Here is a 27,161-nt window from a genome sequence, read left to right as displayed (position 1 = left end):
TATGCGTGGTAGGCGGTCTTTAGGTGAGAGGGCTGGCATCTAGAAGTCCTACCCTACACTCCCTCTGGGGCACTGGCTCTCAGTCTGGGTGACATGTTAGAATTTGCCGGAAGTTTTGAATGCTCTCCGTGCCCAGGCTGCTCCCCAGTCCAGTGAAGTCAGGCTCTTTAGGGGTGAGACCCAGGCGCAGCTTGCCGGGTGGTTCCAGCGTGCCAGGTTGGCGTCCTTGACTGTGGGGAAGCTCACGTGGGTGGCCTGTGACGCCTCCAGGCAATGGCACTGCCACGTTTGGGAACCACGGATAGAGGACCTTGAAGACCGAGCACAGAGACCTCACCAGGGCCCTGTGCAGTCATCGTGCTGCTCCTTTGCTAGGGGCCTCAAGTCAGACTCCTCTTCTTAAGTCCTCCCTCCAAGTTGTCCTTGATCTCGAGCCTTAGACCACTCTGGCCTGCTCTCTCCTGAATCCTGGGTGCCTCTGGTTCTTCACCCGACTTCTATCTCTGCGCTGTGCCCAGCTTTACGGTTTTTCTTCATAGGCCCCCACCCTCTTTTCTCTCTTGTGCTCACGGCAGGCATCCACCGCCCCCTCTGAGCCTCCCCAGTGCTCGCCTGCTTCACGGCCCTACCTTTCCAGAACTGCGTTCCCGGCCTGGCCTCTCTCCTCCAACATCAGCACCCCACATGCAGGGGCATCTGGCTGGCTCAGTCCATGGAGCACGCAACTCTTGATCTTGGGGTTGTAAGTTTGAGCCCCATGTTGGGTGTGGAGAGGACTTAAAATCTTGAAAGGAAGGAAGGAAGGAAGGAAGAAAAGAACGAACGAACGAACCTGACGTGCAAAGGAACCCATGTGGGCAGATAACGTTTCTTTGGTCAGGAGCATGTGGAACCCAAGTGTGTAAGGAGCCTCTCGTTTTCCTCCCCATCACCAACTCTGGTTTCTTCTCTCTGTGCGCCTGGAGGGCCAATTTGGGGGCACAGCGACTTAAGGGGGAATACCACGTTCCTCTAAAATCAAAATAAGGTATCATGGGCTTCATCATCAAGGGGAAAGTTGAGGGCAAATGAGGGATTTAAAGAACCGGTCGTTTCCTCCAGTCTAGCATGTGTGTGCGTGCCCACGCACACGTACGTACGTATGCTCGTGTATGTTAGTTGGGTGGTGGAGTGTGGAGGGGAGGACGGCATACGACGTCTTTTTCTTGAACTGCCTCTCCTCTCAGTTGTCTTTGGAAATATCTGACTTGACGGATGGAAAGTAATCCTAATTAAAGCCATTTACCTGAACTGCTCGCCACTTAAGCCTAATTACCATGCAACACAATAACAGTTATGCATCCCATTAAATCAGTGTCAGATTAACTTTGATGCTTGCTACGTTTGATTCTGCTGGTTCCATCTAAATGGTTTTTGGCTTCTGTGCTACGGTTGTGGACTTGTCTTCAGAGGATGAGGCCGAACATCATGGCGTGTCTTCGCTGGTCTCCGTCCCCCCCAGGGTTCCGGAACAGGACTGGAGGTTGAAGTTCTCAGAGCTGAAGGGGGACCTTTGTCTGTCTAGGCAAGGAGCTTCCTCCCCCACCCCACCCCCCCCAGGAGAGGAGTGGAAAAAGAACCAGAAGGAAAGAAATGTAATGTCCTCATGGCAAGTGGTCCGGCAGGAAAGATCAAGTGCACGGCTGGTTTTTTTCTCTTTATTCTTCATTTCCAAAGACTGATTGTTGGAGTGTGTAGGTTCTACTTTTTATCTTGACTGGAGCGACTTGGAAAGCGAATTTAGCTTCTTGCTGTTGGTACGAGATCCTTGTGGGCCAACGTCTAAAAGCCCACATTCTGTTCAATCTACGAATGGCGTATATAATTCAGGAATAACTTACGAGGGAAGTCGTGAGCTCTCAGGGTGTTCGGGGCACACACAGGAGAAAATGAATGGTCTTTCTAACCATTCTTTCCTTAGCACATGCGAACACCCTGAAATCAACAGCAGCACCCCAGATGTCTGTCAGAGGCGATTACTTGTCAGACCTACTCCTGAGGTCGTCTACTGCGTGGTGTAATTTTTGTTTATGGTTTAAATTTGTGGACAGTCGTTTCCTGCAGCTGAGCACACATAAAAGTTAATTTGGCCTAAGTGGTGAAAAGAATCCCAAGACACGAGGGCAGGTAACCCTCTTCCCATTTCAAAACTCTGGTGCACACCGTCAGGATGTTCACAGCCCTGATTAATGTGCCTAATAAGCTGGAAGCAGTTCTCCGAATCCTAGGGGAGCGATACAGTAGGAGAACAAGAAAGCAATTGGAGGGAACGCGGTGCAGTAAGTCTTTGAAATTGAAACAATAATGCAAAAGGATTTTAATCTAAGGAGAGAAATGCCTGCCATGTCTGGATGAATAAAATTATAATGGAGAGAAATGGAAATTCGGCGCTTGTGCGTACGATCTCAGAAGAATGATCGACTCGGGCCCGGCCCAGACGTAGGTGTGTGTGGAGGGAGGGGGAGGAATGAGTGATTTAAATTAATTCTGGGGAAGCCAGTGGGTGGTAAATGTTTAACCTCAGAACCACACCTGCGTGTTCAAAACCAAACACACCCCTGCTTGGTACCTGACGGGAATCTTAAGACTCAACTCAGCCGAACCGAGCCTGGGGTCTTTCAGTTCTTCCCCATCGGTGGCCCCCACCTTGGTGAGCAGTGAAAGAGTGCCTTGCACTTAGTGGTCTAGGATAGAAGACAGAGAACTGTACCAGTCTCTCCTCCCTGCTCACCTCTCGTACCCAATCAACACACCTATTCCCCTCCCAGATCTCTCCAATCTGTCCCCTCTCCATTGTCAATGCCATCGCATCAGTCCATGGCGACTGCTTCTCTCCTGGGCTGCCGCCATCACCCTCCCACCGAGCACTCGGCCCTGAGTGGGTCTCGCTCCACCCCGTGCTCCGCAGCCACAGGCCAGTGGTGTTCACACCACGTTGTCCTCATGCTTAGGCTCCTCAGCGGTTGATCATGGTCAGAATCTGGTTCCGTGAACCGCTCTGTTCTCACCCCCATTTCCAGCATCCCAGCCATGCACACATGGGGCCATCCAACTGTTCCTCACGTTTTCACCCTTTGGTGCCTTTGAGTGTTCTGCTTCCTATGCCTGGAATAACCTCACCTCCAACTTCTTTTCCCAATGGCTAATCCTCCCTTTCCCACTGGCTCAAGCACCATCTCCAACAGGGGGTGTGAACTCCCTCCTTGGGGGAGGTTAAAGTTGGCCACCCAATGAACGTGTCTTTTGCTTTATTTTTTCTGTTTTTATTTAAAAATTTTTTTAACGTTTTTATTTATTTTTGAAGGAGAGAGAGAGACAGAGCATGAGTGGGGGAAGAGCAGAGAGAGCGGGAGACAGAGTCTGAAGCAGGCTCTGTGCTCTGAGCTGTCAGCACAGAGCCTGACACGGGGCTCGAACTCACAAACCGTGAGATCATGACCTGAGCCGAAGTTGGAGGCTTAACTGACTGAACCACCCAGGCACCCCTGTTTTTGTTTTTTTGAGAAAGAGAGAGTTCTGGGGTGAGGGGCAGAGGGAGAGAGAGGGAATCTTAAGCAGGCTCTATGCTTAGCATGGAGACCAACGCAGGGCTCTATCCCACAATGCTGGGACCATGACCTGAGCTGAAATCAAGAGTCAGATGGGGGGGTGCCTGGGTGGCTCTGTCAGTTGAGCGTCCAACTTTGGCTCAGGTCATGATCTCACAGTCTGTGGGTTCGAGCCCTGCGTCGGGCTCTGTGCTGGCAGCTCAGAGCCTGGAGCCTGCTTTGGATTCTGTGTCTCCCTCTTTGCCACTCCCCCACTCATGCTCTCTGTCTCAAAAGTAAACATTAAAAACATTAAAAAAAAAAAAAGAGTCAGATGCTCAATCAACTGAGCCACCCAGGCGCCCCTCCAATGAATGTGTCTAAGCACTCATTTTTGAAATTGTCTCTGAGGTCAGAAAGTATGGGTTTTTTGTTTTTTTTTTTTTGGTTTTTTTTTTTTTTGAGCGTGTATTATCTTAAAATCCCAGCACAATATCCTTTTTTGGTGACCCCGTTGTTGAGACCACGACCTCTGCTGCTCTGCGGAAGCCTGAATCGTGTGAATGAATCAGATGAACTGGAAGAACAGGGTGAAGCTGAACTTGTCTCAGGACTGCGACATGTTTGTGGGAGCGCTAATGATGAGCACTTCTTTTCTCCAGCTACTGAAGAGACAACAGACACCGTGCAAGCAAGACCGAGGACCCTCTTTCCTCACGCCTGCTGCACTGGGCTATCTGGAAAGCTTTGCTTTCTCTAGTTGTTGCGCACGACAGTACCCAAAGGGAGTGTACCTTCAAGAAGGCTCTCTCGATCGTTCACGGAATCCGGCTGCCAGCCGACTGAAAACACTAATGGTCTCCGCTGAGCTGTAGCTCACCGAGATCAAGTGCTTTGGCTAAGAAAGCCGTGGGTAGATAACCTTGGTCTCGATGTGGGAAAGACAACCGGTTATGTGCCATGGCATCATTCCTTAAGGTCAGGAAGACTGCGCTCAAGGTTAGGACACTGAGCCAGAGAAGGCCACTGGAGCATGGAGACATTCCTTTTGCTCCGAGGGGACAGTCTGCCTCCGGACTTTAAGAGCTGTGAAAAGTCCTTGAATCCGAATATGAGGAGTTAGCCAATTACTACGAAGTCAGGGAGCTCAGCTCGGAATATGCTGATACAGCTCAGAGTTAACAACTACAGGAAGAAGTAAGACTTGAACACGAAGAAACTCAACCCAAGCAACCAGACATCAACCGGCACCTGACAGGCTTCAGGAGCCTAATGAGATACTTTCTTTCTCCTCCTCAAAGACAAGATCAGTGTGAGCTTAACCTGCAACATAATCAGCAACAGAAACTTGCACTCGCAGAGGAATGTGCCAGGGTCTGCATTTTAGAAACTCTTAAATGATCTAAAAGTGAAGGCACCAGAATTAAAACCCTTTGCCATACACACAGCCTTAAAATGTCAGACACACAGATTTGCATACACCGAGCCCAGAAAGACAACAAGCCTTGAGTTGATTCCCACTAAGATTCCCTTCAGCCATAAATCCACGATTCTGCTCCAGTCCTGATGTTTTCTTGCGGAGAAGAAGAACGCATCACAATTGAAGTAATGTTTGGCTTTCCATGCTGCTGTGAGCAGCTCTTTTCAAAGTGTTCTCTTGCAAGGCCTCATCTGCATGTCAAATTAACAGATGCGGATTTGGAAAACCCAGCTCAGAGAAGCAATATCCACCCAGCCGGCAGATACGGGTGCTAAGAAAGAAAACAAACTCAATCGCAGCCATCACGTTACAAAAACGCCACCAGTCGATCAACACACGTACGCGACCTAACTACGAAGGAGGGATACCGCGTTTTCAACGGGTACGCAAAATCACACCAGCAAATGGACGTCGTGTCCTCTCGAGCAGTTATCCGGAGTTCCATTTGGGAAAACATTTCACCACGTATCTTTGGGACCCTTCTCTTGGAAAAATTTGTAAGGGACAGTGGAGGCAAAGATATTAGTGTCTTTTCCTCTCTTTCTTACGGCTGTTGCCGTGGGTGTGATTGTTAACGCTAAGCAAGTATCACACAGCTCCATAACCCAACTGCCTCGCCAGCTTTGGCTCTGCGTGATCGGTGTTAAAATTCAAATATCCAATTGCATGTCCAAAGGAGAGTCAAGAGAATATGTCTCAGACTCTGAAAGAACGGTCCCCAAAGAGTTTCACCAATGTGTGGTGCAACAGATGTTTCCTTGGAGCAAAGGCACGGCTCCAAAGACAATTATGCTAAAGGGATGTGGACTCTACTGGAATTTTACGCCCTGGCACGATTGCTTCAAAGGGAACCAGTTACTTCCCCATAGGGCAGCAAGGCTCAAACTTGGCTGCGCAGTGGAAGCACCTGAGGACCTTTACAAAGTACTGGAGGTCTTGTCCCCAGGTTGCTCTGCGAGATAGACTGGACACTGGAAATTTTAGAAGCTCCCTGGGTGATTTTAAAGTACAGCCAATATGGCGGCACACGGCTGTAGGGTCTGTTCTTCACATGTCCGTCCTATGCAGAGTTTACCCATCTGTTCCCTGCCTCGTGAAACACTCGTCTCGTTCTCTCTAGCCCCAGGTACGGTAATTGGGAGATAGGAGCCACTCGGTGTACGTTTGGGGAGTGGCGAATAGGAACAGGTAGGCCGTGCCCGTGCGCCATGCTGGGCGACCGACAGTTCTGATCTGCCTGGAACAGGGAATCTTCTCTGGATGTGAGACTTCCAGCGCTAAAACCAGAACAGCCGAGGGAAAACCAGGATGGTTGGTCATCTTAGTGCCAGATACTACGCTAAATACTTGCAAAGATTACTTCTTTTTCTTTTAAGCTCATTTATTTATTGGGGCACCTGGGTGGCTCAGTCGGTTAATCATCCGACTCTTGATCTGGGCTCAGGTCACGATCTCACAAGTTCGTGACATCAAGCCCTGCGTGGATTCTCTCCCTCTTGGGATTCTCTGCCTTTCTCTTTCTCTCTGTTCCTTCTCCATTTGTGCAGTCTCTCAAAATAAACGTAAAAATATTTTAAAAAATAGTTTGTTTATTCTGAGAGAGCGTAAGCCGGGGAGGGGCAGAGAGAGAGGATCCCAGCCAGGTTCCATGCTGTCAGCACAGAGCCCGACGCAGGGCTCGAACTCATTAACCACGAGATCATGACCTCAGCCAAAACCAAGAGTCGGACGCTTAACTGACTGAGCCACCCAGGCGCCCCACAAAGATTACTTCTTAATTCTGTCAACAACCTTATGAGACGGATACTATCATGAACCCCATTTTACAGGCAAGGGAACTAAAGCTCAGAGCTGGTGAGCTTCCTGACACACAGTAAGTCATAGACTTGTGAGTAGACGCAAGGCGGCCTGAATCCAGAGTCCACATGCTTAATCATTACGCCGTATTTCCTTCTGCTAACGTTGTGATGGTTGGTTTTTTGTTTTTGTTTTTGTTTTTTTTGGCTTCATTTGTTGCTTTAGCGTGTTGTCTCCCTGTGTGATGTTGTTTTTTCTGGGTAAGTGCCCTTGACAGTTAAAAGGTTTGTCACTCTTCACCAGCATGGCGTTTTCCAGCGTGGAGACGTCTAAGCTCGTCCGTCCAAAACCGTAGAGGAAACCCGGCAGGGATCTCAGCGAGGGAACCAGAAAGTGAGTCATGGAACTGGAGTAAGGGAGGGGACCCATCTCAGCTGGTGCATCAGCAGACACGGGACACTGAGAACCAGCTTGTTCTCCTGGTTGGAGCCACCGACGCTGAGCAGAGGACCAGGCACAGACCCCTGGTACACTTCTCCACCAAGGTAGGAGTCGTGCGAAACTCGCGTGTGCACAATGTGAGCACGTGTGAATGGGGTCATTCGTCCTATAGTTGTTTTAAGTAAAGACCCCTTATCATGAGTGGGGAGGGGTCTGAGCATTACTAAGCAAAGACAGAAAGAAATCCTTCACCATAATCCTGCCTTTTTTTTTTTAATATTTATTTTTGAAAGAGACAGAGTGCGAGTGGGGGGGTGCAGAGAGAGAGGGAGACACAGAATCTGAAGCAGGTTCCAGGCTTTGAGCCGTCAGCACAAAGCCCAACACGGGGCTCGAACTCACCATGAGATCGTGACCTGAGCCACAGTCAGATGCTTAACTGACTGAGCCACCCAGGCGCCCCTCAAATCCTTCCTTCCGTCTTCCAAAGTGCCTTCCAAAATTATTTCAAAATGCTACCAGCCACTTTCTTAAACCAAAAGAACACGAGTCTGTGGGTATTTAGAATACTAGTGGTGGCTTTGTAAAATACCTTGTGATTTTTATCACATACAGTTCGGGGACACAGAACTTTGAGACTTTTTTTTTTTTTAAGTTTATCTATTTGAGAGGGAGGGAGACAGAGGGAGAATCCCAAGGAGGCTCTGAGCTGTTGGCACAGAACCCGACACAGGGCTCGATCTCATAAACCGTGATATCATGACCTGAGCCGAAATCAAGAGTCAGATGCTCGACCGACTGAGCCCCCAGGGCGCCTCTAGGCTTCTGTTTTTAAGGCACGGTGTTTGTACAACATTTGGTCATCTCATACAGGGCTCTGCTCACATCAGCACCAGGTTCTAACCAGCCGATCTAAGTGGGAGGGAAGACTGGAAACAAGTCTTCCCCTGCTAGACGCCAGAAGATCCAAGAACTCAACCGAAAGACCCTCGGAAACCCAAAGATCGCCATGTTTAACAGAAAGGAGGCTGTGCTGACGTGGGGTGGGGGTGGGGGTCCATACCTGAAGGGAGCTTCCTTGCGGAATCGCTCCCAGAACTGCTGCTGTTCAACGTCAAAGGCTGAGCACCTCTGACGGAGGGCGGCCACCTCGTTCGCCTGCAGTGGGGCCACCTGCTGCCTCACAGCGATGGCTAGCTTCTTGACATTGTCCCACTGCTCAGGCAGCTCCTGCGAAGACGACCGCAGTCCGGTCAGACCCACGCTCTGCCCCCCCCCCCATCGCCTGCAGGCCTGAAGCTGGACAGGTGCCCAGACGTCTTCATCAACGCTAGGATGCCACACTGTGATGTCACGGCACGGCGTGCCCGTCCCCTACAGTTCTGACCCATCTCCGTGGTCGCCTGTTTGCCTGGCTGTCATCTCCTTCTTACTCTGGCATATCCTTCCTGCCCTCAGCCTCTGACCCAGGAACCTGTGCCCTTTTTCTGTATTGCCTCAGAGTACTGCTTGACTGTTTTCTTTCAGGCCCCACATCCCCTTAAGGTCATCTTAACACTTCTCAGACTTGCTTTCCTTTCTCCGAATCAAAACTTTCAGTCATCCCTAAAAAAGAAGTCACAAAACAAAACGAAACCACCAAAGCCCTTCACCCACACCAACTGTCCCATCTATCGCCGACATTGTGCCGTTTCGTGTTTACGGAGTTTCCGGAAGGCACTAGAGAGTGCGCAGCCATTACACGGACGGCTCCAGATCGCGAGCCTTGGGTCCTCACCCAGCCCCGTTTCTCATTCACCTCGCCCCAACCTCACCCCACTCTGCGGTCCAGAAGCTTTCCCTCTGTTTCTTTTATTCAGGAAACAAACTGTGCACTGACCTCCAGCTGCTTAAACACCGTTTCTGGCAATTCTTGTTCATAGGTCTTTAGCAGCTCAATAGTGTGCTTCAAGGGCTCGAACATCTCATCAGTGCTGTTCTGCCGCTCTTTCAGAGCCATAAGGTGCCCCATAATCTCCACCAATCCTCTGAAATCTCCTTTTTCAACTTTCTTGAGCATGCCGCTCTCGGTATTTCTTATAAACACTTCCAGGTCGGCCAAGCTAAGCAAAGCAAACAGAACGTGAAGAAGCCTTCCCCTCCCACGCCTCAAAAGGAAGGTTGATTTATTTCCCCGACAGGAACAGCCATCATTGCCAAACACTTTCCATGTGCCTAGCACTGTGCATACACTAGACCCTGACGGTGACAATGCGGTCCTCTTCGGAAGGGTCACGGTCGTGTTTTCACAGCCGTGAAAGACAGAGACCGGGACCTCCGCGCCGGAGGAGAGAGGACACGTTAGTGGGGCGACTGGTGAAATGGGAAGGCGGCCTGTACATCAGAAACTAGTTCTACACCAACATCAACTTTCTGGCTTTGATAACTACATTATGATTAGAGAAGATGGCATCATTTGAGAAAGCTCAGGGAAGGTACACGTGAGCTCTGTACGGTTTTGGCAACTTTTTTTTTTTTTTTTTTTTAAGTCTGACATTATTTCAAGGTGAAATTTAGGAAAAAAAATTTCAAAACACTGGGAAAAAAAATATCATGGCCTCGAAAGTCATACCACACTTGGGTTTGATTTGGACACTCACTAGATGTGTAACCACGGCCAAGTCATTTGCCATCTCTGGGCCTCAGTTTCCTCACCTATATGATTGGAAAAACTCACTGGTTATGGTGGGAGTTAAGTGAGATTCAGTCTTTATTTCAAAAATATTTATTGAGCATCTATTACATAGAATGAGATAGATCAATGCATCAAATATTTGAGCCCAACCATGGCTCCAGTTTCTGGGGACAGAATGATAAATGAGAGAGGGGCGCCTGGGTGGCTCAGTCGGTTAAGCAGCTGACTTCAGCTCAGGTCATGATCTCACGGTTCACGGGTTTGAGCCCTGCATGGGGCTCTATGCTGACAGCTCGGAGCCTGGAGCCTGCTTCGGATTCTGTGTCTTCCTCTCTCTGCCCCTCCTCCACTTGTGCTCGGTCTCTCAAAGGTGAATAAATGTTAAAAAAAAAAATTAAAAAAAAAAGAATGATACATAAGGGAAACGAAGGCTCTGACTTTATAAAGCGTACATTCTCATGGGAAAAATAGGAAACAAATCAATGAAATAAATTGTATAGTTTCACATGGCTTTGAGAACTATAAAGGGGACAGAGACTAAGGAGAGTCCAATTTTCTGTGGAGTGGTCAGTGAAGGCCTTTCTACAGCGGTGCTATTTGAGCAGAAATGGAAATTGTGTGAAGGAGTAAGCCACAGAAAGAAACGGAGGAAGAGCTTTTGAGTACAGGGAACAGCATGAGTCAAGGCACCGAGGCTGGATTCAGTCTGACATATCTGAAGGAAAGGAGAAAGGTCAGCGGGCAGAAACAGAAGAGGAATCGGGGAATCAGGGAGGAGGCGTGAGGGAATCAACAGGGGTCAGACGCTGCAGGGCCTTGTTCGCCAGGGCAGGGAGTCCAGATTTCATCATAAGCACGAGAAATCTGAGTTGGAGAAGTATGTTTTCAAAAAAAAAATTTTTTTAATGTTTTATTTTTGAGACAAGGAGAGACAGAGCATGAGCAGGGGAGGGGCAGAGAGAGAGAGGGAGACACAGAATCCGAAGAAGGCTCCAGGCTCCAGGCTCCGAGCTGTCAGCACAGAGCCCAACGCAGAGCTCGAACCCACGAACCGTGATATCATTCATGACCTGAGCCGAAGTCAGACGCTCAACCAACTGAGCCACCCAGGCCCCGGAGAAGTAGATTTTCAAAAGACCTGTAGCTGGAGGAGAACAAGTTGTAGCCGGAGGTGGTGATGGTGGCATTGGATTTGGAGAGACAGGAATGGAAGCCAGGAGGGCATTTTGGGGCTCTAATGGTTGTGACAGAAGATGATGATGATGTTGACTTTGGCCTGGAAGGTGGACTGGAGCGGTGGTCAGGTTCAAGGTAATTTCACACGGAGATGCCATCTCCACTGATGGATTGGAGGGGAGACACGAGGGGATGAGAGAAATCAGTAACAACTCCTGGAGATGGGGTCAATGGTGATGACATGTATAGATTTGGGGAAGAACTGGCGAAGACTGGGTTTTTTTCGGACGGAGAAGGTGGAGGAGGAATAAGTCTTAAACGTATTGTGTGTGAGATGCCTCACAGACACTGGACACCTAGGGGGGATATCTGTGGGTCAGTTGCCTGGAAGTCTTGAGTTCCGGAGAAGCTGAGGCTGAAAATATAAATTGGGTAGTTATCGGCACACAGGTGCACTTACAGGGACGAGTTAGGTATCATCTGGAATAAGAATGTAGATAGAGTTCAGGATTGAGATTCCGGAAATGCTAACATCTTGATGCCTGGAAGAGGAGATGAGCCCAGCCAAAGAGACCAAGAGGGCACGGCCAGTGAGACCGAAGAAAAATAATAAAAGTGAGGTATCCCGAAAGCCGCACGAAGAAGCTCTTTGGGAAAGACAGAATAATCAGCTAGGCCAAACCCTGCTGATGGGTACGAGTCAGATGAAGGTGGTCGTCGCCACAGGATTCGGCCATATGGCCGTCACTGGTGATCTTGACAAGAGTGGTTTCGGTGGAGCGGTCCAGGAAAGCCCTGACTGCCGAGTAAGCGGGAGAGGAAGTTGGAGACAACTGTACGATGCGTGCGATAATATGGATAAATAACCCCTCCGCCCAAACCATGAAAATGCGTCACTAAAGTGGCAAGAAATCAAGGAATCTCTGGAGGCTGAAGGTGTAGTGAAAGCAAGCACTAAGTAAGGCTCCCAGCGGTCTTTCCTGTGATGGTTTCTACTCAACACTGGAGACCTTGAGCTGCTATTCTGATTGCTTTGTGGGATGTGGGGACCTGGTGATTCAGCCTGGGGCCCCCACGAGGTGAGGAGGCTGGTAGGAAGCCACATGTGAAATCGCGACACCGTAAGGGCGTATGAGAAACGAAACACAGAAAGGGCAAGGATGGAAGTTTCCTGCTTTCTCCTGGGCACTAAGTACACCCCTGCAAGTTGAAGTATAAGTGGTCTGGGGTTGGAAGAGCCCCTCGAAGACTGGCAGAAACAGATACAGATCTTTCCTGGAGGAATGCAACCAGATTCCAATCCTCAAAGGATGCCCGCAAATAAAATCCCAAGGAACGTGACGCTTACAATCAAAAGTCATAAAATGCACAAGGAAAAGAGTCACCAAGAGTTGGAGCCAGCAGAAGCAGTGGGATCCAACCTGCAAAGACTTCAAATACTGGAAGTCCAACTATAAAATCGCAATCTTTAACATATTTAAAAACAATAAGAAGTTCCCGTTGAAGTGTCTTGCTTAATTGTCTTTGACCCATGTAGCAGGAAAAAGTGCCTTCCTCGTAGTTTCTCAGACACCAATTCAAGACTCAGAAAAAATACCTTCATCCTTCTGAGCACAATGTATCAGTTAAGACGGAAATGCTCTCGAGGCGCCTACGTGGCTTGGTCGGAAGAGCGTGCGACTCTTGATCTCAGGGTTGGGAGTTCGAGCCCCATGTTGGGTGTAGAGATCACTTAAATAAACAAAACTTAAAAAAAGAGACAGAAATGTTCGCTGTCAGGAATCACCCTTCAGAAGCCTAAATAAGCACCTAGTCTCCATAGGTCACAGTTCCTGCCCCTGACCTCGTATTTTAAGTTCTAATATAAATTCAGCATTGCCTGAACTGGCAGGAAGAGAGGCGATTTCAGAGGCTCTCCAAATATATCCAGACTCTGTGATCGTGCATGGACCTTTGCCTTCTGAGAAGTGACAAAACTTACTGAAAATTATAGGCTGTGATGGCATTACTTGGTGAAGAGAAGCATAGACAAAGCCTTTAATATGTGTTTTAGCAATTCAAAAATGATCATACTGTGCTACGCCGACAGCCAATTCCAGGAGAAAGAAGCTAATAATTGTTGGTAGGTCTTTATGTTACCCTTAATCTATGGCAGAGAGAAACAAAACAGTTTTAAACTGTCAAAGCAGAAGTTGTCTTAAGATCATCTTCTAATGAACGTACTCTAAAACTGAAAAAAATTGAGGGGCACCTGGGTGGCTCAGTCAGTTCAGCATCTGACTTCAGCTCAGGTCATGATCTCGCAGTTCGTGGGTTCCAGCCCTGCATCGGGCTCTGGGCTGACGGCTTGGAGCCTGAAGCCTGCTTCAGGCCTGATTCTGTCTCCCTTTCTCTCTGCTTCTCTCCCACTGACAATCTGTCTCTCTCTCAAAAATAAACATTTCTTAAAAATTTTTTAAAAAACGGAAAAAATTGAATGAAAGAGAACCCTTGATATTTGAGCAAAGAACAAGAAAATACAAAAATGAGTAAGCAAAATTTTATAAAAATGAAACAGAAGGTCTAAAACTGGAACGTATAATTAAAATTTAAAGCTCAATGAATGGATTCAACGGGAGATTTAAACAAAGCTGAGAGAATGAGACCACTGGGTGATAAAAGTGGAGACGTTATCCAAACTGCAGTGGAGACAGAAAGCTGTAAATTATGAAATTCATTAAAACACACGGACGATGGTGACAACAAAAAAAACCCTCACGTAAGTTTAGTAAGAGCTCAGAAGAAAGCAAGAGAGAGATAATGAGCAAGAAGCAAGCTCTGAGATCTTGGCTGAGAATTTTCTTGAATCGCTGAAAGACAATGTAAGTTCGAGAAAACCCACCAAATTCCGGGTGGCCTAGCAAGAAACCCTCAAGGTCCTTCCTACTGATACCTTTACCAAAAAGGAAATGCAGATCTTAAAATTAGCCAATTAGCTGTAGAGCAAAGACTGACTTCTACCAAACCAAACCAAACCAAAAAGCAAAAATCCCCCCAAAACGCAGATGGCTGAGTACTCAGAAGTAAAAATGGCATCTGGAACACGGTGGAATGCTGTTTTCAATAAACTCACAGGAAAGAGCTTTTATCCTAGAAATCCCTTTTCTACAAAGCCATTTTTGCCCCCAAGTAAAAGCAGGAAATACATGCATTTTCAGGCAAAGGAAGAATGAGAATTTCACCGATAGACTCAATGACCATAACTCAGGAAAGTGGTCTGTAGTGTAGAAAGATGCAACGAGCAAAAGGTATTGGTAAATATGTAGGCAGATTTAAATAAACATTGAGTGTATGAAAATGAAGCAGAATTGTGGTGGTTAAATAAATAATAGAGTATAACTGAAATCGCTGGGAAGGAGAATATAATTTGATGAATCAATAGTCGAGATCAAACTATTCTAAAGACTTCCTATTGACTGTGAGGAGAGTACCAGTACTGACACATTTATTCCTTTTAAGGATGCTTATTAAAATAGCTATGGTAACCATAAGAACAGTAGACCTCGATCATATAACATCCAAATTAGCACAAGGAAAAAAAGACAATTTAAAAAAAAATGTAAAATTCAACCTCAAAGGAGGCAAGAAAAAGAATAGAAAGTATATAATAAAATGGTAGCAGAATAGATATTAATGAACAACCCCCCCCCAGCTAAAAGATATATATTAAGGTGAATAAAACATTCAGTTCTATGCCGATCATTAAAAAGTAATCTCTAATATAAAGGCACAGAAAGATTAAAAGTCAAAGGATACAATGAGCGATGCCAAGCTCATATCACACAGAGGAAATTGGTTTAGTTATAGTAATATAAGACAAAACAGGCTTTAATATGAGAAATATAGTTAGTAATAAAGACGATTTTAATGTGTGGCTGAAAGTTCCAATTTGCTGGAAAGATATAAAAAGTCAAGCTGTGTATGCTCATATAACACAGCCTTAAAATATATGAAGCAAAAAGTGACAGAATTCCAAGGCGAAATTGACAATCTGCCATCAAAGTGGAATATAACTAAATAGAAGAGGCCACATCCAAGAGGGTAGGAAGGGCAGAGACATGGTCAGAACTACATGGACTTTCCAGACTGTCCACAGGAGGGAGGAAACTGAGGGCACAGTGAAGGGAGAGAAACACACACTCCACCCCCCACCAGAGAGCCCACATGGAGACGATTAATCCTTGTAACATTAGGCTTTGAAAACCAGAGGGCTTAAATTTTGTGAGTTCTTACAACTAGTGGAACTTGAAACCTGGACTTTTACAAAGTCAGTGGGCTTGGCTCTGGGAGGGCGGGGAGGCCAAGGGGAAACTGAGTACCTAGCCTTAAAGAGACAGCACAACAAAAAGCCCAAGGAGATGCAGCAGAGAAGCAGCACTTTGAAAGGTGCCTGGGGGATATAGGAGGCAGAGTTACTTACTAATGTTACAGCCTGTCCCAGAGACACAGAAATAGCTGGGGAACTCCTCCAGGAACCAAGAAACTGGCAGGTGCCAGTTCCTTCCCCCACCCCCCAGCATAAACTCACAGCCACGTGTGGAACTTGCTACCCAACTTGCTTGCGCAGCTGCCCTGCCATTCTGTTCCCATCATGTTGTGTTTGGCTACCATGCTCCCCAATACGCTCTCGGCCAGAGCCCACACAAGGCAATGCCACAGGCCTGGGAGTGTGCAAGCAGTCCGTATGGTGGCCAGCACCACCCCGAAGGGACTTCTTCCCTGGAGGGGGAAAGATAGCCACCCACAGCAGTCGGCCTGTGGCCCCGGCAGTGGGCTGGAGACGGGCATCTGGTCTGACCGCAGGCCCCGCCCACCAATGAAAGATTCTCAGGGGACAACACAGGGAAGGTGCCGTGCAGTTTGGTGCTACTGCATCTCTGGCAAACGCCTGGTCCGACTCAAGTCAAGTCCAAGGCATCCTAAGACTGGCCCACTAACACCACAGGAACCAAACCCTGCCCAGAGTAAGCAAGGAGAATCACTGCAGATGACTGGACTGAAGGAAGAAGCGACTCAGCCACAACAGATGGGCACACACGTCACACATAGGACACATCCCTGAAGCACCAGGTTCTGGTGAACAGGGGACACTGCACTACCAGGAACTAGAGAACCTCTTCTTCATAAGAAGAGGGTCCTCCTTCTTCACTGCGCTACTTTCAAGTGCAGTAAACAGCTGTCTGTCCTAACACAGAGAAACAGACACAGAGTTAGATAAAATGAGGAGACAGAGGACTATGTCCCAAATGAAAGAACAGGACCAAACCACAGCAAGAGACCCAAGCAAAACTGACATAAGTAATATGTCTGATAGAGAATTTAAAGTAATAGTCATAAAGATACTCACTGGATTTGAGAAAAGAGCGGAGGATATCAGTGAGATCCTTAACAGTGCGACAAAAAGGAACTAATCAGAGATGAAGTACATGATAAATGAAATAAAAATGTGCTAAACAGAGTAAACAGCAGACAAGATGAGGTAGAAGAATAAATCAATGACCTGGAAGACAGAATAATGGAAAGTCTTCAAGTTGAGCAGGTGAGTGAAAAACAATTATGCAAAATAAGAATAGACTTAGAGACCTCAGTGATACCATCAAGCATAATTTCATGTGCATTATAGTCATCCTAGAAGGAGAAGAGAAAGAAAAGGGTGACAGAACATTTATTTGTAGACATAATAGCTGAAATTTTCCCAAATCCGGGGAAGGAAACAGAAACCCAGATCCAGAAGGCACAGAGATCCTCCAACAAAATCAGTGCAAGGAGGCCCACACTAAGACATGTAGTAATTAAGATGGCAAAAAGTAGCACTAAAGAGAGAATTTTTAAAGCAAAAAAGAGAGCAGTTACATACAAGGGAAACCCCATAAGGCTATGAGCAGATTTTTCAGCAGAAACTTTGCAAGTCAGAAGGGAGTAGAATGATATATTCAAAGTGTTGAAAGGAAAAAACCTGCAGCCAAGAATGTTCTATCCAGCAAGGCAGTCATTCAGAATAGAAGGAGAAATAAAGAGTTTCTCAAACCAACAAAGTTTAAAGGAATTCATGACCACAAACCAGCCCTACAAGAAATGTTAAAGGGGACTCTGAGTGGAAAGGAAAGACCATAAGCAAGACTAAGGAAAGTAGGAAGCACAACACAGTAAAAGTAAGTATATCTGTAAAAATCAGTCCAGGACTCACAAAATAAAAGGATTAAAACATGACACTATATACCTAAAACAAGGAGGGGAGAGGAGTGAAGATTGGGTTCAAAATTAAGCAACCATCAACTTACCATAGTCTGTTATATGCAGAAGATGTTACATAGAAGTCTAACGGTAACCACAAATCAAAAACCGGTAATAGATATGCAAAAAAAAAAAAATGAAGAGAAAGGACTTCATATATATCAGTAAAGATAAAGCCAACTTACAATGAGAGAAGAGAGCAAGAGAAGAAACAGAGAAGAACTACAAAAACAACCATAAAACAAGTAACAAAATGGCAATAAATACATACCTATCAATAATTGCTTTGAATGTCCACGGGCTAAATGCCAATCAAAAGACACAGGGTGACCGAAAAGAAAACAAGACCCACCTATATGCTGCCTACAGGAGACTCATTTCAGACCTAAAGACACCTAAAGACTGAAAGTGAGGGGATGGAGAAACATTTATCATACAAATGAATGTGGAAAGAAAGCCAGGTTAGCAATTACTGTATTAGACAAAATAGATATTAAAACAAAGATGATAACAAGAGACAAAGAAGACACTATGTAATCACTGATGGGACAATCCAATGAGATGTAACAGTTGTAAATATTTATGCACCCAACATGGAGGCACCAAAATACTTAAAACAGTTAATAGCAAACAAAGGAAATAATCGATAGTAATACAATAATAGTAGAGACCTTTAACACCCCACTTATATCAATGGACAGACCATCCCAACAGAGTATGAATGAGCAAACAGTGGCTTTGAAGGACACATGGGACCAGATGCATTAAATAGATACATTCACAACATTCCATCCTAAAACAGCAGAATATGCATTCTTTTCAAGTGCACATGGAACATTCTTCAGGATAGAGTACATATTAGGCCACAAAACACATGTCAACAAATTCAAGGAGACTGAAGTTATTCCGTGCATCTTTTCTGACCACAATGCTATGAAACTAGAAATCAATCCTAAGAAAAAAATCTGGAAAGAACACAAATTCATGGAGATTAAAGGACATGCTACTAAACAATGAATGGGTCAACCAAGATATCAAAAAGGAAATCCAAAAATCCATGGAGACAAATGAAAATGAAAACAGAATGGTCCAAAATCTTTGGCACGCAGCAAAAGTGGTTCTAAGAGGGAAGTTTATAGTAATACAGGCCAAACTTAAGAAGCAAGAAAAATTTCAAATAAATAACCTTACACCTAAGGAGCTAGAATAAGAACCCACAAAACCCAAAAACAGTAGAAGGAAGGCAACAACAAAGATTAGAGAAGGAATAAATGAAATAACAACTAAAAAAGCCATAGAACACCTCAATGAAACCAGGAGCTGGTTCGTTGAAAAGATCAACACACTTGACAAACCTTTAAGCCAGACTCACCAAAAGAGAGAGAGAGAGAGAGAGCAAGAGAGAGAGAGAGAGAGAGAGAACTCAAACAAAATCAGATCAAACAGGAGAAATAATTGATATCACAGAAATACAAAAGATTATAGATTATGAAAAATGATATACCAACAAATTGGACAACCTAGAAGAAATGCATAAATTCCTGGAAACATATAACCTCACAAAACTAAACAAGGAAGAAACAGAAAATTTAAACAAACCAATTACCGGCAATGAAATTGAATCAGTAATCAAAAAACTCCCAGAAAAACAAAAGTCCAGGACCAGATGGCTTCACAGGTGAATTCTCCCAAATATTTAAAGAAGGATGAATACTTATTCTTCTCAAATTATTCCAAAAAAATAGAAGGAAAACTTCCAAATTCATTCTACAAGATCTGCATTACCTGATATCCAAACCAGAAAAGATACCACCCACACACCCACACCCACACACACCCACACCCACGCTATAGGCCAATATGTATGATTAACACAGATGCAAAAATCCTCAACAAAATATTAGCAAACCAAATCCAGCAATACATTAAAAAAGTCATTTTCCACGATCGAGTGGATTCCCAGGATGCAACGGTGGTTCAATAATTACAAATCAATCAACGTGACACATCACATTATGAGAAATAAGAACCATATGATCATTTCAAAAGAGGCAGAAAAAGCATTTAATAAAGTATGACGTCCATTCACGATCAAAACCCTCAACAAACCAGGCTTAGAGGGAATATACCTCAACATAATAAAGGCCATATATGAAAACCTCACAGCTAACATCATACTCTATGGTGAAAACCCAAGAGCTTTCACCCCAAGATCAGGAACAAGACAAGGATGTCCACTCACCACTTTTATTCAACATAGTACTGAAAGTTCTAGCCACAGCAAATGAACAAGAAAAATGAATAAAAGGTATCCAGATTAGTAGGGAAGTAGTGAAACTTTCACTTCAGATGACATGACACTATATATGGGAAATCCCAAAGATGCCACCAGAAAACTACTAGAATTGATAAATGAATTCAATAAGGTCACAGGACACAAGATCAACATACACGAACCCATTGCATTTCTATACATCAATAGTGAAGCAACAGAAAGAGAAATTAAGAAAACAATCCCATTTACAATTGTACCAAAAATAATAAAATACCTAGGAATAAACTTAATCAAGGAGGTGAAAGATCTGTGTCCTATAAACTATAAAATGTGGATGAAAGAAACTGAAGATGACACGGACAAATGGAAAGGTATCACGTGGTCATGAACTGGAAGAACAAATATTGTTAAAATGCCCATACTACCCTAGGGTGCCTGGGTGGCTCAGTCAGTGAAGCCACCGACTTCGGCTCAGGTCACAATCTCACGGATTGTGGGTTTGAGCCCCGCATTGGGCTCTGTGCTGATGGCTCGGAGCCTGGAGCCTGCTTCGGATTCTGTGTCTCCCTCTCTCTCTGCCCCTCCCCTGCTCATTCTCTGTTTCTGTCTCTCAAAAATAAATAAATGTTGAAAAAAAATTTTTTAATAAAAAATAAAATGCCCATACCACCCAAAGCAATCTACAGACTTAATGCAATCCCTACCAAAATACTACAGCATTTTTCACAGAACTACAACAAATAATCTTAAAATTTGTAAGGAACCCTGAAAGAATCCAAACAGCCAAAACAATCTTTAAAAAGAAAAACAAGGAAACCAATTTGACAATAAATTTCATATATTAAAAAAAAGAAAAAAAAAAAAAAGAAAAAGAAAAACAAAGCTGGAGGCATCACAATTCTGGATTTCAAGTTATACTACAAAGCTCCAGTAATCAAAACAGTATGGTACTGGCACAAAAACAGACACATAGATCAACGGAACAGGGTAGAAAGCCCAGAAACAAACCCACGATTATATGGTCAATCAATGTTCAACAAAAGAGGCAAGAATACGCAGCGAGAAAAAAGTCTCTTCAACAAATGGTGCTGGGAAACCTGGACAGCTACATGCAAAAGAATGAAACTGGACCACTTTCTTACACCATACACAAAAATAAACTCAAAATAAATTCAACACTAAACGTGAGACCTGAAATCATAAAAATCCTAGAAGAGAACACAGGCAGTGATTTTTCTGACAGTGGCCTAATCACATCTTTCTAGATAAGTCTCCTGAGGCAAAGGAAACAAAAGCAAAAATAAACTATTGGACTACATCAAAACACAAACAAAGCTTCTGCACAGCATAGGAAACAATCAATGAAACTAAAAGACAATATACTGAATGGGAAAAGATATTTGCAAAGAACATATCCAACAGAGGGTTAGTATCCAAACTATATGAATTTGTACAATTCAACACCCAAAAAAACAATAATCCAAGTAAAAATGGGCAGATGCCATGAACAGATCTCCAAAGACGACCTACAGATGGCCAACAGACACATGAAAAGATGCTCAACATCACTCATCATCAGGGAAATGCAAATCAAAACCACAATGACGTATCACCTCATAACAGTCAGAAAGGCTAAAGTCAACAACACAGGATACAACAGGTGTTGGTGAGAATATGGGGAAAGGGGAACCTTCCTGCACTGTTGGTGGGAATGCAAATTGGTGCAGCCACTCTGGAAAACAGTATGGAGGTTCCTGAAAAAGTTAAAAATAGGGGCACCTGGGTGGCTCAGTTGGTTAAGCATCCGAGTCTTTATTTTGGCCCAGGTCATGATCTCATGGTCATGAGATCAAGCCCCCACGATGGGCTCCTTGCTCAGCATGGAGCCTGCTTCAGATTCTGTCTCTCCCTCTTCTTCTGTCCCTCCCCTGCTTGCACGCTTTCTTTCTTTCAAAACTAAATTAACATTTTTTTTTAAAAAAGTTAAAAATAGGGGCTTTTGGGTGGCTCAGTCAGTTAAACATCTGACTTCGGCTCAGGTCATGATCTCACAGTTCATGAGTTTCAGCCCCATGTCAGGCTCTGTGCTGACGGCTCAGAGCCTGGAGCCTGCTTCGGATTCGTGTCTCCCTCTCTCTCTGCCCCTCCCCTGCTCACATTCTGTCTCTCTCTCTCTCTCTCTCAAAAATAAATAAACATTTAAAAAATTTTTTAAGTTAAAAAGAGAACTGCCCTATGATCCAGTAATCACACTACTGGGTATTTACCCCCCAAATACAAAATACTAATTAGAAAGGATATATGCAGGGGCGCCTGGGTGGCGCAGTTGGTTAAGCGTCCGACTTCAGCCAGGTCACGATCTCACGGTCTGTGAGTTCGAGCCCCGCGTCAGGCTCTGGGCTGATGGCTCAGAGCCTGGAGCCTGTTTCTGATTCTGTGTCTCCCTCTCTCTCTGCCCCTCCCCCGTTCATGCTCTGTCTCTCTCTGTCCCAAAAAAAAAAAAAAAAAAAAATGTAGAAAGGATATATGCAGCTGTATGTTTACAGCAGCACTATTTATAAGAGCCAAACTATGGAAGCAGCCCAAGTGTCCATCAACTGATGAATGGATAAAGAAGAGGTGAGATAGATACACACACACACACACACACACACACACACACACACACTGGAATATTATTCAGCTATGAAAAGAATGAAATCTTGCCATTTGCAACAACACAGAGGAAGCTAGAGAGTATAAGGCTAAGCGAAACAGGTCAGAGAATGACAAATACCATATAACTTTGCTTGTATGTGAAATTTAAGAAACGAAACAAACTAAAGGAAAAGGACACAAACCACAAAGCAGACTCTTAACTGTAGAGAACAGACCGATGGTCACCAGAGTGGAGGTGGGAGGGGTGATAGGTGAAACGAGTGATGGGGACTAAGCGTGCATTTACCATGATCAGCCCTGAGTACTATACGAAGCGTTGAATCACTATATTGGACATCTGAATCTAATATCACACTGTGTATGGACCATCCTGGGGTTAAAATGAAAAACTTAAAAAAACTATATACCTGGAAGAACCGTATGTGTGAAAATATTAAATATATATATATAAACACATCATAACGGGTATTAAAAATACTTAGAACTAGGGGCACCTGGGTGGCTCAGTCGGTTAAGCGTCCGACTTCGGCTCAGGTCATGATCTCACGGCTTGTGAGTTTGAGCCCCGCGTCGGGCTCTGTGCTGACAGCTCAGAGCCTGGATCCTCTTCAGATTCTGTGTCTTTCTCTCTCTCTCTGCCCCACCCCACTCACACTCTGTCTCTGTCTCTCAAAAATAAACATTAAAAAAAAGTTTTTAAAGACTTAGAACTAAATTATAATGAAAATATTACATACGAAGACCTGTGAGATGTAGATAAAATTGTACCAAGAAGGGAATTCGTAAATTAATTATATCATTTAATATTTATATTAATTACATTTAAATATTTTACATTGCTTTAAATATTACATTAACAAAGACAGCTCAAAGTGAATAAGCCAAGCATCAATCTTAACTTAGCCTAGGAGAAAAAATAAATCCAAGGAAATAGAAGGACATAATAAACATAAAAGAATAAGTCACTGAAATAGAAATTAAATTGTGATAGAGAGGATCAGGAGTTTATAAGATACTTCTTTGTAAATCTCTGGCAAGATTAATCAAAGTATTCAGAAAGCACAAATGGAAATGAATAGAAATGACAAGGGGGACATAATCATAGATTCTGCAGAGAGTAAACAGACAAGAGAAGATTATGAATTTTAGGACAATAATTTAAAGAATTTACATGAAGCGGATACGTACCCAGACAACTATGACTTACTAAGGAATGGAAAACTTTAACATCCCTCTTACCACTAGAAAAATCATAGGTACAAAACTCGTCACAAAGAAAACACTGAGCCCAGATGTTCAAGGGAGATTTAAATCAAATCTTCAAGGATCAGAGAATTCCAATCTTATACTAACTCTTCCAGAGGATGAACAGGAAGGATTACTTCCTAAGCCATTTTATGAAACTAGCCAAACCACAGAGCATGGTCAGCAAAAACGTGAGAAAGGAAAACTGAAGGCCAATGTCAATCACAGAGACACATCAACAATAACCAATATGTGTTCAAACAAAATTAAGCAGTGGATATATTGGAAAAGATAATACCCTGTGTTGGGCTTTTCTCAGTAATACTAGGCTGGCTTAACATTAGCAACTAATATATTCACCGCTTTAACATTTCAATGGAAAGAGATAGAATCATCTTTAACAGGGTTAGAAAAAGCAGTTCACAAAATGTTACAGCCATTATGTCAAATCCCCTTAACCAATTAGGAATAGAATGGAATTTCTTTAGGGGTTTCTCTGGCTCAGCTGTAAGAGCATGTGACTCTTGATCTCGGGGTTGTGAGTTCGAGTCCCACACTGGGTATAGAGATTACTAAAAAAATTATTAAATAAACTTAAAAAAAAAAAGAAGGGAACTTCTTTAACTGCTTAAATAGAATCCACAAAAACTCACAGCAAATATTATGTTTAGTGGTGAAATGTTATAGTATCGCCTTTAAGATCGGACAAGATGGGGTGCCTGGGTGGCTTAGTCAGTCGGGTGTCTGACTTCGGCTCAGGTCATGATCTCGCGGTTTGTGGGTTCGAGCCCCGCGTCGGGATCTGTGCTGACAGCTCAGAGCCTGGAGCCTGCTTTGGATTCTGTGTCTCCCTCTCTCTCTGCCCCTCCCCTGTTCGCACTGTCTCTCAAAAATAACATTAAAAAAAAATTCTTTTTTTAAAAAGATCAGACAAGATAAGGGTACCTGTCATTACCACCTTATTCAACATCAAACTGCGAGTCCTAGCCAGTGCGGCAAGAAAAAAACAGCAATAAAATGCATTAGAAAAAAAAAAAAACACAGAGAAGGAAGAAATAAAACTATTATAAATTTGTAGATGATGACCATGTACATAGCAAATCCAAAGGAGAGCACAGATAAATTTTTGCAATTAATAAGTTAATTCAGCAGAGATGCTTGATATAACATCAATAAATAGAAATCAATTCCATTTCCACAGAACATATAATTTTAAAATATCGTTTATGCCAGGAGTCCAAAATTAAAATACCTAGGAATAAATCTTAAAGACACGAGAATTACCTTAAAGGTAATGATTACAAAATTTCGTCGAGAGACATTTAAGGCATAGGTTAACGGAAAGATGACACATTCTTGAGCAGGGACACTCAGCGTGTATGGATGACTACTGTCCTCAAATTGACCTATCGTCACTGCAAACAGAATCAAAATCCCAACAGGTTTTTTTTTAGTTCTACAAACAGAATTTTACATTTATGTAGAACAGTAAGGGCCAAGAATTGTGGAGAATTCTTAATGAAAATGGACAAGGTGGGGACTTGCCCGGCAAGATACCAAGATTTATGACAAAACCATGGGAATTTGGATCTTGTCATATAATGCGCAGCAGCAGATAAGGGGCTACTTAATGTGAAAGATGAAACTACAAAGCTTTTATGGAGAGGGTATGGGAGAGCACCATTAGGATCTTAGGGCGAAAAAGGATTTGTTTAACGAGACCAATGGCAACAGAAGGGAAAAGATGAACGAACACGTGTGGCTACGTTACGATGAACTGTTCATGGAAACATACCATAAATGCAGTGGAAAGACAGGTCACAAAATGGGAGACTGGGTTTGCGATACATACAACTCGTACAGGATTAGAGAGAGTATATACCAAAGAGCGAAAGGAAAATCTTGTAAATATCATAAAGGCAAAAATAAAGTCCGACCAAAAGTGGGCAAGGGGCACCTGGGTGGCTCAGTCAGTGAAGCGTCCGACTCTTGGCTTCCGTTCGGGTCGTGATCTTATGGTTCATGAGTTCGAGCCCCACACCAGGCTCTGCGCTGACGGCATGGAGCCTGCTTAGGATTCTCTGTCTCCCTCTTTCTCTGCCCCTTCCCTATTCCCTCCCTCTCTCTCTCTCTCTCTCTCTCTCTCTCTCAAAATAAATAAATAAACTTAAGAAAAAAATGGGTAAGCGCTCTGTATGGGCACAGAAGGAGAAACCCACAAACTCACCAAAAAAAAAAAAAAAACCAACATAAAAAGATGAGCCACTTTATTCAGAAGCAGGGCAATGCAAAATATTTACCACGGTAAGATACGACGAGGCACCTCAGAGGAATCGGGTCATCGCCTCCTTTCGGGCTTAAGGAAATAGTGGTCAAAGGACAAGAACTCCGCGTGTTTATCCTGTCACACCAACTACCAAACCCTGCAAAGTCGCACCTGGCGGAGAGGCGCCCAGCAGGTGCTTTCACTGCATCCTGTATCAACCACGTACTCTGAGGCACTAAGTGACTTGCCTCTGAGCCTGCCTTCCACACGCAAACCAATCCACCCGGAGCCCACGCCTCCAACCACCTCCTCTATCTGGTTCTCACACTCCAGACCTCTATCCACCTGCTCTAACCACCCCAGGGCCAGGGACCGAAAACCTAGACACCGTCAGTCCCTCTGGCCCCAGAGCCTGCGCAACTCATTCAAGACAGCCAACTGTCCACCCGCTGGCCCTGTCTCGACAGCTCTGTTCCAGGGAAACCACAATAAAGGCTCTTGCCCACATCTTCCCATTGTTCCCTCTGCCTGACGGACCCCGGTGCCTCCCCCTTGCAGCCCTGCACGGGCGGCATGGTGCGTCCTGTCCTGAGAATCCAGTTGTAGAACCAACTCTCTTCTCGGGGGCAGTCATTGCCTACGGGGTCTCTCGGGTGGCCCCACCGCACGTGAATGATAATAAGGCCTGTGTTTTGAGACACGCCTCCATGTCCTTGGATCCCCAGACCTACCAATGGAGAGGGACCGCGGAGCAGAGACATTCAGAGACATCTCCATGAATGTGGACAACTGGCCTCTTCTTAAGAGCACCAGGCAAACCCACTTCCAACATCCCACCCTGATCTCCTGGAGTTTTCTAGAGCGGAGGACCCTCACCCCGGTAGGGTCTCTTGGAATTTATTTGCAAACAGACACGTCCTCCGCGGGGTCATTTCCTTTCTGCTCACGGTGCTAGATCACCGGGCGGGGCGGCGGGAGCATTGAGCGAGACCACCCCCAGAATCAAGGGAGGGGGCGGGTCGGCTCCCCTGTAGGCGCAGCTGATACACCACAGGCTGATGGCTGCACAGAGGGACCGTGACTGCCCCGAAGGACTCAGGGTGGGGGGTGCTAGTTGAGGTTCTGACTGTGGCAGATCTGTGGGGAGCAGACCAAGGTGAAGTGACCAGGAGACTGAGCACAGACCTGTTCACCCGGAGGCCGATGCTCTGGGTGGCAGAGCCTGGTGCTGGGTAGTCAAGGTTCCCCCGGGGAACAATGTCAGGTCCTGTCTGTCCCGTGCCTAGAATGGCACACACATGGGCATCAGG

General features: G+C 44.9%; 1 protein-coding gene across 1 annotated transcript in view; it reads right to left on the bottom strand.

The window, feature by feature from the left end:
• The window catches only part of DNAH9 (dynein axonemal heavy chain 9), a 329,272-nt gene that overhangs the window by 245,445 nt on the left and 56,666 nt on the right, over positions 1-27,161 (bottom strand). Inside the window, exons 18-19 of the mRNA XM_078437738.2 lie at positions 9,164-9,386; positions 8,348-8,514 (exon numbers count right to left, since the gene is read on the bottom strand). Coding sequence (XP_078293864.2) covers positions 8,348-8,514; positions 9,164-9,386 — 390 coding nt within the window. The remainder of the gene's footprint in view (positions 1-8,347; positions 8,515-9,163; positions 9,387-27,161) is intronic.

This window comes from Panthera onca, chromosome E1, assembly GCF_046562875.1.
Source record: "Panthera onca isolate mPanOnc1 chromosome E1, mPanOnc1 haplotype 2, whole genome shotgun sequence".
NCBI lineage: Eukaryota > Metazoa > Chordata > Mammalia > Carnivora > Felidae > Panthera > Panthera onca.
The sequence above is the reverse complement of the archived record's forward strand: the minus strand, read 5'-3'. Positions and strand labels throughout refer to the sequence as shown.